Source organism: Stegostoma tigrinum, chromosome 23, assembly GCF_030684315.1.
Source record: "Stegostoma tigrinum isolate sSteTig4 chromosome 23, sSteTig4.hap1, whole genome shotgun sequence".
In the NCBI taxonomy this organism is placed as follows: domain Eukaryota; kingdom Metazoa; phylum Chordata; class Chondrichthyes; order Orectolobiformes; family Stegostomatidae; genus Stegostoma; species Stegostoma tigrinum.
Window position 1 is genome coordinate 24,888,954 of NC_081376.1, and position 13,221 is coordinate 24,902,174.

Sequence of the window (13,221 nt, forward strand, 5' to 3'; positions counted from 1 at the left end):
ATCTGTGAGGAAGGGTCACCGGACCCAAAACATTAATACCGATTTTTTTTTTTTTTTCTTCACAGATGCTGCCAGACCTGCTGAGCTTTTCCACCAACTTCTGTTTTTGTTCCTGATTTACAGCATCCGCAGCTCTCTTGGTTTTTGCTCCACATGAGTATATTCAGAGTGAGAGAGGCTGATGTGATTTTACATTTTACAGGTCTTCAAGCTTGATGAGAATGAATATGAGGCTGTGATGCACCGAGTGAGAGAAGCAAAGGTAAAGATGTCACTAATTTATAGAACTCAACATTGTGGTGTGCTCACACAGTGAATCTACTACTTCAATGCAATCAGGAAACACATTTCCAATAAATCTTTCCCAAACACTCCACAGTAAACTTGTTCTGTGACGTTTACAGGAACTCAACCCAGTTTGTCTGCTACAAAGCTAGCTTTTTCTAACAAACAATATGCATCCTTGATTTATACTCCACCCAACTGATTTGCACCCTCTGAATGACATCTCCCCAATATACAACCCCTGAATTACACACTGATTTACACACCTCAGTTAACATCCCTCGATTTATACCCCCCAATTACCACCCATGATCGATACCTTGCTGATTCAACTCCAACATCGCTGAACTGAACTCAGATTTACACTCTGCAGTTTACACCCTCTGATTTAATCCCCTGAATTCTTCACCCCTAATTTAAACGCTCCCAATTTACACATCCAATTAAAACTCCCGTAATTTACACACCCCCAATTTACACATCCAATTAAAACTCCCCCAGTTTACACACCCAATTTAAAATCCCCAATTTACATCCCTACTGTTTCACCCCTGATTTATACCCCTGTCTGATTTACGCTCTCAAATTTACATCCTAATTTACTCCCACCTCATCTACAACCTCAAATTAGACTTCTCGATTTATACCCTACAAATTTACACCCCACTGCCAATTTACACCCCAGATCTGCAGACATTATATCTTCCCAAGATCCACCCCTACTGATTTGCTTGTCCAATTTACACCCATTGACTTGCAATTTGCCGTTTATAACTTCCCTTCTTGTGATCAGCGCTGTTCTTGGCTCGAACGTGTGCGTTACAATCATCCTAACCTAGTTATTTTTGACCACAAACCCGTCCTATTCTTTACAGTTCCTGCTCAATAGAGAAGTTCAGGCAATGATTTATAAACTGTTCATGTTGAACAGCAGGAAGCTGGAACTGATATATGGTTCAGGTTTCCAATTCACAACTGAATTTCTTTCTATATTAAATTTGCTTTTCATTGTACCAAAATGTGACACATTAATGTGTGATGCCAAGGAGTATGGTGTCCGAGTGTTGGCATGCGCGCTTAGTAAGACTTGGGTGTGATGCTGGGGACAATGAGCTGCAATACCCAGCGTTTGAGGCTGCAGTGTCTGAGGTGTGATGTTTGAGGTCCAATGCCCAGGCTGTCAGGGCGCATTGCCCAATGTAGATGTCTGATTGTGATGGATACTGGATGGGTCTACACTTTTGAAACAAGTACAAAGGCAGAGCTGAAGCTTAATTCCATGAGCCTGCTTGTTGCAGTTTCTGGAGTTGAGGGTAAAGAAAATCACATATTAATTTTTTTCATTTTCTTTTCCTGAGATGGATGAATGCAAATCTAGAATGACACAAATCTAAGCTCAAAAGAAGCCAATTTGCCCATTGTGCCTCAACATCAGAACCCTCTGTTCTGGTCCTGTTTCCCTGCCAATTTGCTAAGCCTTGCATATTTTTTGTCTGTCAGTGATTCCCTAACACTCTCTGTGACTGACTTGGTTTCCATCTACTCCTGTGGTAATCTTAACCACTTGCTGTGTAAACTTATGCTGCCTCTGCCTGTTTTGTTCATCACCTTAAATCAATATCCTCTGGTGCTCTATTTTCTTGCCTCAATCTTCTAGTATTTTAAACTTCTCTGCATTAAATTTCATTGCCTATAATTCTAACCAACTTAACAATCTTTCCAAATCCTCCCATAATCGAAACTAGACTGCCTTCCTCATTGCTTACGCAATTTCTTTGTTTTGTAACATCTGAAAACTTTATATACCCAATTCCGGCTTATTGATACAAATCTGACAAAAGATGTTTAAGTAATGACAACATCTCAGAACAGTATCACTTAGGCAGCAGGATCCTACAGCAGTTACATAACTCTTTGAAAAGTTCTCAGCACTAGACATTCGCTGTATCAGAGATAATGGGAACTGCAGATGCTGGAGAATCCAAGATAACAAAGTGTGGAGCTGGATGAACACAGCAGGCCAAGCAGCACCTCAGGAGCACAGAAGCTGACGTTTCGGGCCTAGACCCTGTCGCAGGGCCTAGGCCCGAAACGTCAGCTTTTGTGCTCCTGAGATGCTGGTTGGCCTGCTGAGTTCATCCAGCTCCACACTTTGTTATCTTAGACATTCGCTGTGTTGTCTGCCTACTGATGGGCCATTTGAATACAAGTATTAGCTTCTGCTTTTAATAACAGTCAAATTAAACTGTTGGAAAGCACAATTTATTTTGATTGACAGTTTGGTTTGTACACTGGCTGTTGATTTCCTCTTAGGCAGATGTTGAATGGGGAGGTGATGTTACCATTTTCCTGTGGTCAGTATTAAATCCTATACGCAACTAATACTTCTTTCATCATGTCACCCGCAGGTGCCCTCCTGGACCCTGAAAGTGACCGTTGTGGAGGCAAGAAACCTGCTGGCCAAGGATGCCAATGGTGAGGAACCCGAACTTTCCTGTGTGGGAATGATTCTGTGAAGTGGCACTTGTCTTCTATGTTCATGTGTCTGCTGCAATTCTATACCAACCTTCAAGAGGGATGAGATACTGAGTCTGTATAGTGAGGAGCTTATATGTGGATCAAGTTTCACACTTGCTATGTATTGGTTACTGATAGATTTGCTTCGATTTGATTTGCTTTACTGTCACATGTACCTAAGTGCAGTGAAAAGCTTTGTTTATGAGCAATACAGGCTGATCGTAGGGTGAAAAACAATTTGGACAAAAGCATATAGGGTACATCGCACAGGGTGTGTGCTAGGCAAGATCAACATTATATGAAGTTACAGATACATTCAACCATCTGATAATTACAGGGAAGAACCTGTTCTTCAACCTTCTGGTGTGTGTATTCAAGCTTCTGTATCTTCTGCCCGATGGAAGAGGTTGTAGGAGAGCGTCACTGGGTTGGGATGGGTCTTTGATGATGTTGGCAGACCTTCCGCGGCAGCGAGCCATGTAAATGGAGTTCATGGATGGAAATTTAGCTTCCGCGATGGTCTGGACTATGCATACAACCTTCTGTAATTTCTCATGGTCCTGAGCAGAGCAGTTGCTATAACAGGCCATTATGGACCTGGACAGTATGCTTTCAATAGTGCATCTATAGAAGCTGTTTAGGGTCCTTGTGGAGGTGCCAAATTTCCTGAGCATCCTGAGGAAGGAGAGGTGTTACTGTGCCTTCATGACTGTTGCATTTACATGGCAAGTCCAGGACAGTTTGTCGGTTATTGTCACCTTCAGGAACCCTCTCAACCTCAGCTCAGTTGGTGTAGATGGGAGCGTGCTCTCCTCCTTTCTTTCTGAAGTCAGTGATCAGTTCTTTTGTTTTGCTGACACTGAGAAAGAGGTTGTTATCTTTGCACCACGTCATCAAGCCTTTATCTCCTTTCTGTATTCCGCCTCATTGTTGTTTGATATCTGGCCTACCATGGTGATGTCATCAGCAAGTTTGTAGATTATGTTCAGAATTTGGCAATATAGCCGTGGGTGTAGATCGAGTACAGTTGAGGGCTGAGAATGCATCCCTGGGGGGCTCCAGTGTTGAGAGGTTATTGTGGAGGAGGTGCAGTTGTCTATCTTCACTGATTTGCAGTCTGTGGGTCAGAAAGCTGAGGATCCAGTTGCAGAGGGCAGAGACGATACCAAGGTCTCGGAGTTTTGAGATCAATCTGAAGGGGATAATCGTGTTGAAGGCGGATCTGTAGTCGATGAGCAGGAGTCTGATGAAGGTGCCCTTGTTGTTCACATGTTCCAGGGCCAGTGACAGATGAAACAGGTGTGCCCAGGCCTTGTCGGGGCTGGTGACACTGTGGCGCTGGCATTCTGCTCAAACCGAGCATAGAAAACATTGAGTGCATCAGGGAAGGATGTGTCTTTGTCCATTATCTTGATCTGGTTCATTTTGTATCCCGTTGTGTTGCTTAGGTCTTGCCACAGGTGGCGGGTTTCAAGGACTGTAACACCCCCCTCTGGTGATCAAAAATGCTCTCAACCGCATCGTTTGCATTTTTTGCACTCCTGCCTCACATCCCCTCCCCCTGACAAAAATAAAGTCAGAATCCCGCTTGTCCTCGCGTATCTGCCCAGGACCATGAGAAATTACAGACGGTTGTGCTCTGTATGTGACAAATGGCAACAGCTTCCGGTCGCCAGCAATTTTAATTCCCCTCCCACTGCCTAGGTGACAAGTCCATTCTAAGCCTCCTCCAATGTCACAATGACACCACCCACAAACTGGACGAGCAGCGCCTCAAATTCTGCCTCAGGAACCTACAGCCCGTGGCATGAACATAGAACTTACCAGTTTTAAAATCTCCCCACCCCCAGCCTCATCCTATGACCAACCCTCCTTCTCAATCCTGCCTCCTTGACCTGACACAACCTGTCCATCTTCTCTCTCACCTATCTGCCCCTCCCACCTCACTGTCCAATCAATCCCCAACCACTCCCTACCTGCACTCACCTATCACCATCCCACCTACCTTCCCCAGCCCCACCACTCTTCTATTTATTTCTGATCTCCCTTCCCCCTCCCCATTTCTGAGGAAGGGTCCTGACCCAAAACATCAACTTTCCTTCACCTCTGATGCTGCCTGGCTTGCTGTGTTCCTCCAGCTACACACTGTATTATTCTCAGACTCCAGCATCTCCAGTTCTTGATATCTCCGGGAGTCTGTATGGATGGTTTGAGCCTCTGACTTGGTCTGGTACTGCCACTTGTCATCACTCTTGGTTTTGTGCAGGTCATATCTGGATTTTCTGTATAGGCCTGGGCCATCCCGACGAATGCTGCATGCCCTGGTATTCAGTAGGCAGTGAATTTCCTGGTTCATCCAACTCTTCTGGTTGGGGAACACCCAGATTGACTTCTGTGATAAACAGACCCTGCTAATGAAGTCCTTGATGGTGGTGGCATACTCATTGAGGTTTCCCGCTGAGTCCTGGATCAGTCCACTGATTCCAAGCAGTCCTGGAGATGCTCTTCCATTGCCTCAGAACAGCGTTGTATTCCTTTCGGTGAAGGATCCTCCTGTTTCTGCTTGCAAGCTGGGAGGAGGAAACACACACTGTGGTCGGATTTTCCAAAGTGTGAGCGGGGTGGGGGTGGAGCGGTAGGCGTCTTTGATGGTTGTGTAGCAATGGTCCAGAATGTTTGTCCTATGGTGGGGCAGGAGATGTGTTGGTGGTACTTTGGCAGCACCCTCCTGAGGTTGGCTTGGTTGAAGTCACCAGTCACAATGAATAGGGCATTGGGGAATTTCATCTCAAGAGTCTTTGTGGCGTTGTAAATTTCATCCAGGGCATTCTTCATGTCCGCATGGGGTGGTGTGAGGTCAAAAGTGGGGACATGGCAGTTTCTTTTACACAACAAGGAACATTGAACAAAGGGTCCATGTAAATGTAACCATTACTCAGTGTATTAACACAGCTTTTCACCCCAGCCTTCTTTTCCTCATTGATTAACACCCCACACACGATCAAGTCCATCCAGCACAGTCAATATAGCAGTTTCTAGCTCAGGCACTGACTGTTAACAAATTATTCATTCATTGGTGAAGGCATCTACGAAGGTGGGGTAAGGTTTAAAACTTTACAGCATTAACAATGCTTTTGGCATTCCATTGTTTATCATCACACAGAATCCAGAGTCAGGAAACATGGCAGGCAATCAGTCCACTTCTCCACCATGAAGATCTGTGGGCTTGAGTCAGAATCCCAGATTCACCTCACACCAGCTTCATTTACCGCACTCTTCCTTTAGCTGAATGATTGGCATTTGTTGTCTGGTAGCTTCACTTGGCAAATTGGCAGACCACAAATCATTCACTCTCTGATTCTGTGGGTCGGTGTAGGTTTCAGCGATCCCTACTGTATGCTGGGAATCACGATGGGGCAGACCATGCGGGAGACGGAAGAGAAGAAGGAGCGGAAATTCAGCTTTAGGAAAAAAAAGGACAGAATGGAAAAGAAGTCAAGCCTCAGAGAAGTACTTCCTGCCAAGTACATTCAGGTCACAGATGTCAAATCAAATACTCTGAATCCAGTGTGGAATGAGAGCCACATGTTGTGAGTATTATGAATGCTGCATGTCAGCTGCAGTATTGACAGAGTAATAACAAGTGCTATAGTTCAATACTCAGGACTACCACCCTGTCAGAGGGTTAATGCTCAGGGAGTACCACTGTCAGATGGTCAGTATTCAAGGAGTACCACACTGTCACCACACTGTCAGAGTCTCAGTACCCTTTTTTAATCATTCATGGGATGGCGGCATTGCTAGCAAGGCCAGCACTTACTGCCCAGAGAACTGTTAAGAGTCCAACCACATTGCTGTGGGTCTGGAGTCACATGTCGGCCAGGCCAGGTACAGATGGCAGTTTCCTTCCCTAAAGGACATTAGTGAATCGGATGGGTCTTTCTGACAATCAACATTGGATTCATAGTCATCATTAGACTCTTAATTCCAGAAATTTTTTTGCATTCAATTTATTAAACTTGGACTTATTATTTATGAGAGTGTGGAACTCCCCGCAAGTTCAATAATACATTTTGTTGAATTTATTATTGAACCTGTGGGGAGCACCACACTGACAGGGGATCAAGACTCAGTGAGTACCACACTGTCAGAGGATCAGGATTTTGTGTGGGGTGGGGTGGGGTGGTTAGTACCACACTGTCAAAGGGCCAAGACTCAGCGAGTACCACACTGTCAGAGGGTCAAGACTCAGCGAGTACCACACTGTCAGAGGATCAGGACTTTGTGTGGGGTGGGGTGGGGTGGGGTGGGGGTGGTTAGTACCATACTGTCAGAGAGTCCAGACTCAGTGAGTACCACACTGTCAGAAGGTTAGTACTTGGGGTTGAGTGCCACACTGTCAGACCGTCCTTATCTGTGGGGGGCACCACACTGTCAGACCTATGGTACTGAGGGAATGCTTCATTACTGAGAGGATTGACCTCAGAACGTGATGCATTATTAGATGGTCACATTAGAAGAAGTGATATACTGTCAGAGGGGCAGCACTATGGGATCACTCCACAGTTGGAATGAAATTACTGAGGTGTCAGAGCATTAGCACTGAAGGAACGTTGCATTTTTTGAGGATAGTATGGAGGGAATGCTACATTTGTAGAAGGGCAATATTGGGGAATCATGTTCTATTGGAGCAGTATGCTAATCAAGTGCTACACTGTTGGATGGATAGTCAGATTTAGTTGGATGACACTTTTGAGATGTTATCCTTTTGCTGAGATGTCAGGTAGATGTAACAAACTTCATGGTTCTAGTTAAAGAAGAACAACTGAGTTATTGGTATCCAAGCAAATACTTACCCATTATTCAACATCATTAACTCAGAAAGCATTGTGGCAGGAGAAACGGAGTTAACACTTTTCGAGAAGATTTGTAGCTCGGGTCGTGGATGAGGTTGTAGATGTGCTTGCCACGCCAGTGTGCTTGGTTATGTGAGAAAGAGAGAGAGTGTGTGTGTGTGTGTGTGCGCGCAGAAGAGAGAGAGAATGTGTGTGTGTGGTTGAGAGAGAGTGTGTGTGTGTGTGTGTGTGTGTGTGTGTGTGTGTGTGTGTGTGTGTGAGTGTATTGTGTGGTGGGGTCACCTGTAGTGTGACATGAACCCAATGTCACAGTTGAGGCCGTCCTCATGAGTACCAAACATGCCTACCTGCCTCTGCTCAGTGTCTCTGCGTTGTTGTGTATCCCAAAGTCTGCCTTGAAGGACATTTAACCGAAAATCCGAGGCCGCATGTCCTTGTCCGCTGAAGTGCTCGCCCACTGGGAGGGAACACCCCTGCCTGGCGATTGTTGCATGGTGTCCATTCATCAATCTCCCCTGCACTCACACACACTCTCTCTCAAACACACACACACACACACACACACACACACACTCCCTCTATCTCTCATTCTCCCTCACACAGACAGACGGACATGCACACGCATACACATATACACAAATTTATGGGGCCAGTCTGCATTTGCAGATTTGTATTTGCAGACACATTTTATTTTGTTCAAAAAACACACAACTTGTAGACACAGTCAGTCAATGGGGCATTTTATAAATGTTTGCGTTGGAAATAAAACCAATCTGACTCCAGGTTAAAACACAGACAAGTTCTAAACAAGGCATCATACCTAAAATGCATTGTTGACCTAAGATGTTGCCTCTTGTATACATTGATAAAGCCTTCAATTATCTCATGGCGGTGACTTGAAAGAAGTTCTGGGATTTGCATTTTAATCAATCAAAATCTGCATCTCCTTTCTAACTGATTAATGATTTAATAGCAGGGAGTCAGTCAGCCATTTTAGGCTTATTCAATGCATTTGGATCAGTAGGCTGATCTTTTGATCTTTTACTAATAAATTCTGTGTCTTGATGCCTCTCTCACTACCCCTGATGAAGGAATGATGCTCCAAAAGCTAGTGTTTTCAAATAAACCTGATGTCATGTAATTTTTGATCTTGTCCAACCCAGACCAACACCGGTACCTACACATCATTGTAAAACGCTTAGTTGTTTCTGAAGTCATGAAATATCTTCTGATGCCCTTTGTTGTTAGTGTATATTGAATTGCTGAATATCCCTGTTCCACAGTGATCTGGACGATCTTCATAGCGACCAGCTCCACCTTGATATTTGGTAAGTGTTACTGCCCTGTTATTTACTATTGCATTTTTCATCTTCTGTTTTCAATTTTTGGTTCCTTAGGTTTAGGAACTCTTGCTTTGTTTGTTTATCAGTCTTCCTTATCGGAATGTACATCAACTGTACCTGGACTATCTCCCCTTTTAAAAGCAGTCAGTTTTTCAGCTACAATTTTGCCTGTTAAGTCCCTGATTCTAGTTTATCTGAGCCAGACAGATTCTCACCTTATTGAAATTGGCTCTCCCCTAATTAACTATTTGCCTTTGTACAAAACGAACCTAAGTCTTATGATGTTATGGTGTCTACCCTCTAAAAACCCAACTGACACTTGATCCACTTGGTTCACCTAGAACTATATGCAGTAATGCCTCCTCCACCATTGAAACGTCCTGATGTAGAAAGCTCTCCTGAACAAATTTCAAGACGTCTTTCCCATCTTTGCCCTTTTACATTATTTCCCTTGTGTGAGTAAAATGTGTGAGCAAGAAAGGAGTGACTGAGCACAGTGATGATACTGAACTTCCATTCCATTGGCTGTCCTGACCTTTTCCCATATGACCATGCTTCATGCATAAGCCCAGAGTTATGCGCAGACATTTAAAAGAATATTTTGGAAAACACGGAATAGATACATTCAATTGAAGTAGAAAAAAAATCTGAGGGGAGGACTGGTTAATTTAAAAAGTTAAAGGCAGGATCAAGCTTAAAGAAAAGCATTCAATTGTGCAAATATGGGTGGCAAGTCAGAAGATTTGACAAAATATAAAAACAATAAAAGAAGTCTAAAAGATGAATAGGGGAGAAAGATTTAGAGTATGAGAAGAAACTAGTTAGAAATACAAAAACAGAGTATTTAGAAAATACATAAAAAAGAAACAAGTAACTTCCATCAGTTTTTACTATGGAAGATACAAGTAACATCCCAGAAGTAGTTGTAAATCAGGAAATGAAATTGAAGGAGCAACTGAAGAAAATAGCAGTCACCAGAGGAGATACTCACCAAATGGTTAGAGCTATGAGCGGACTCATCTTGATGGACATCATCCAAGGGGTTTTAAAATAAATGGTTAATGAGATTGGTTTGAAGTTTCCAAAATTCCCTAGATTCAGGGAATGTTTCACTAGATTAGAAAATAGCAAATACAAACACTTTTATTCCAAAACAGAAAGAGAAAGTTGAAAATGACAGCCCAGTCAGTTTAATTTACGTTACAAGAAAAATGTCAGAAGTTAGTTTATTAAAACCCGTACAATAGGATTCTTCAAGTGGTTCGAGATAATAAGGCAGTCAACATGGTTTTATGAATGGGAAATCATGTTTAAACAACTTATTGGAGTTCTTTGAAGAAGTAATGCATGATATGGGAAACCAGTGGATATACTATACATAAGAGCTCCAACTTCCAACTGACAGGAATAAATTAGCTAGTTGCTAGCTAACAAGAAACAGAGAAGGCATGAATGGGTCAATTTCTGGTTGGCAAAACGTAACAAGTGGTGCAGTAACGAGTGCTCTTTTTTTTCTGCCATTTATATAAATGAAAGTGACCAAAAGTATAATTGCTAATTTTGTTGATGTTACAAAGATAGGTAAGAAAGTAAGTTATGAAGTAGAGATAAATAGGCTACAAAGGATATAAATTAGTGTTGGCAAACAGATGGCAAATGGAGTACAATGTGCGAAAATGGGAAATTGTCCATCTTGGCAGGAAGAATTTAAAAGCAATTTATCTAAACATGAGAGGTTGAAGAACTCTGCCTTGCGGTGGATAAAAATGTCCTAGTGCACAAGTCAAAGAAGGTTAATAAACTGCTACAACAAGCAGTTAGGAAAGTTAATAGATTATTATTTATTTCAAGGGAATTTAATAGACAAATAAGGAAGTCATGTTTCTGTTATATAGAGCATTGTTAAGATCACACCTAAAGTACTGTGTGGAGTATTGGTCTTCTTATTTAAGGGAGGATGTAAATACACTAGAAGCCATTTAGATATTTACACCATATCTGGGATGGGCAGGTTATTTTATGAAGAACAGGTGGATGAGCTAGGCTGGTTTAGAAGAGTAAACAGTGACTTGATTGAAACATGTGACCCTGAGGGATCTCAGCCAGTGGATGTGGAGGTGATGATGCTGTTGTGGGAGAATCTAAAATGAGCAGTCACTGTTTAAAATATAAGGGGTTTCTTATTTAATTCAGACACAAAGAGACATCTCTTTTCTTAGAAGGTCATAAGTCTTTGGAACTCTTCATGGAAAGGTGGTGGAAACAGAGTCTTGAAACCTTTTAATGGCAGATCTAGACAGATTTTAGCTAAGTAAAGTGCGAATGTTTATCAACGGTGGTCAGGAATGTGCTTCAATGAGACTGGCCTTGATTATATTGAATGGTGGAGCTCGTTCAATAGGCCATTGTTCTATTCCTGCTCCTAATTCCTATCATTGTGTGTAAATGATCTGATAAAGTGGGACACCGCAGTTGACCCTAATCTATTTGAATTGAAGACTACAGCCTGGCTCTCAATAATCCAGAGCTGCCAGCAGCTCATGAATCCAGCACCAGGGCCATTTGTACACTCCCACTCACCATGCAAGAGGTCTGTATCCCTGTACAGAAGTATGGCCATATAATCATTGTCATTGTGTCACTTCACAGGGACCATGATGATGAAGTCTCAGTGGTAGAGGCTTGCAAAAATCTAAATCAGATCAGTGGATTCAAAGGAATGGGAAGGTAAGTTAATAACCTGAGTGGATTGGCTGATCAAGTCCTATCAAACTGTCCAACGGTAGGAAAACAGCAGCTTGAGGCCATATCTAACCTTTCCTACACTTGCCATAGGAGCATTTTATTGGCATAATGTTAAAGGAAGCTTTATCCTATATTGATTCCATACTGTACCAGCTCCAAGTATGCTTGATGGGATAGTGGAAAGGGAGCTTTACTACGTATCTAGCCCATGCTGCCCTTGCCCGAGGAATATTTCATGTGCTGTTGGAAACTCTCCTGCTCAGAATATTCTACTGCCTTTAGTTAAAATTTATACTCCATGTTTGTTTGCTAAGATATATCAGTGTTTAATTGCCATGACTGAATGTAAAGAGGCATTTAAATGAAAAAGGAAATGTTTAATTTAGGCTTAGATGAACTTTCTACTCAACCGTGCACTGTTAGCTTTCTAACTCTGTCTTGCAGACTACTTCTCTTTTGTAAATGTTAGCATTGATACCAGCTCTACTGTTGCTAAGGAAAACTCCAGATTTTCACATGAAGACTGACAGCAGTAATAACAGGAAGTGAGGAGTTTTCCCTTCGTGCCCCTCACCCCCCCCCATGCTTTCTATCCACCCTGTCCATGTTCTCCCATAATCCAGGGAATCTCAAACAAGCCTTCTCTCCTCAATAGAGACCTCCTAAGCTTATCCAACCTCTCTTCAAAGCTAAACTGCTCCATCCCAGGCAACAAACTGGTGAATCGTCTCTGCGCTGCCTAGTTTAACAGCACCATACTGCATCTAATATTCCTTTTCTCAGTTCTGATCCATTTTGCTGACTATTATTCTGATTGTAAAGATACTTCAAACAGATCGTAAAGTCGGCTCGAACTAATGGGGCCACGGGATCACAGGAAGAAAACGATGATTTCCTCGGTTGCCTGGATATTCCAATCAGTGTAAGTCTGACCTTCAAAAGAGGGAACGGGGCATGGGATACCAGAGCATTTAAAACCAACCCTCTTTCCCAAACATAGCCTTTGCCATAGTCTCAAGTCTGGGGTATTTCAAGTGATGCAGATGCATATGAGACACAAGTAGAAACCGTGTCATGAAGGCAAGACAGCCAATAAACTTACTACAATTGCCCTTCTCCATGCATGTCATAACAAAAAACAAAATGCACACACTATCAATATAGTATTAAATTTCCCAAGTTACCCAATCTACATATAACTATTGTTTGTGATGTATATAAACAATGTAGATGAGCATATGGGAGGAGTGGGAAGTACATTTGCAGATGACACAAATGTTAGGCATTGACAGTATGTAGGCGATTGGTCAGATGGACAGATCAGTAGCAGGTAGAATATAACCCTGATAAGTGTGAGGTGACGCACTTTGTCTTGTCTTGTTACACCTTTTCTTGTTACTGCTTCCAATGTATGGCAGAACATTAGGAAGCTCAGAGGAACAGTAGATCTTGGAGTGCTAGTCTACAGATGCTTG

At 42.7% G+C, this 13,221-nt stretch overlaps 1 protein-coding gene across 2 annotated transcripts in view; it reads left to right on the forward strand.

Annotated features, from left to right (window-relative positions):
• Positions 1-13,221, forward strand: part of baiap3 (BAI1 associated protein 3) — a 91,056-nt gene that overhangs the window by 24,362 nt on the left and 53,473 nt on the right. For both annotated transcript variants that reach the window (XM_048551853.2, XM_048551855.2), the window contains 6 exons: positions 203-262; positions 2,694-2,760; positions 6,179-6,392; positions 8,942-8,986; positions 11,651-11,728; positions 12,569-12,668. In XM_048551853.2, coding sequence (XP_048407810.1) covers positions 203-262; positions 2,694-2,760; positions 6,179-6,392; positions 8,942-8,986; positions 11,651-11,728; positions 12,569-12,668 — 564 coding nt within the window. The remainder of the gene's footprint in view (positions 1-202; positions 263-2,693; positions 2,761-6,178; positions 6,393-8,941; positions 8,987-11,650; positions 11,729-12,568; positions 12,669-13,221) is intronic.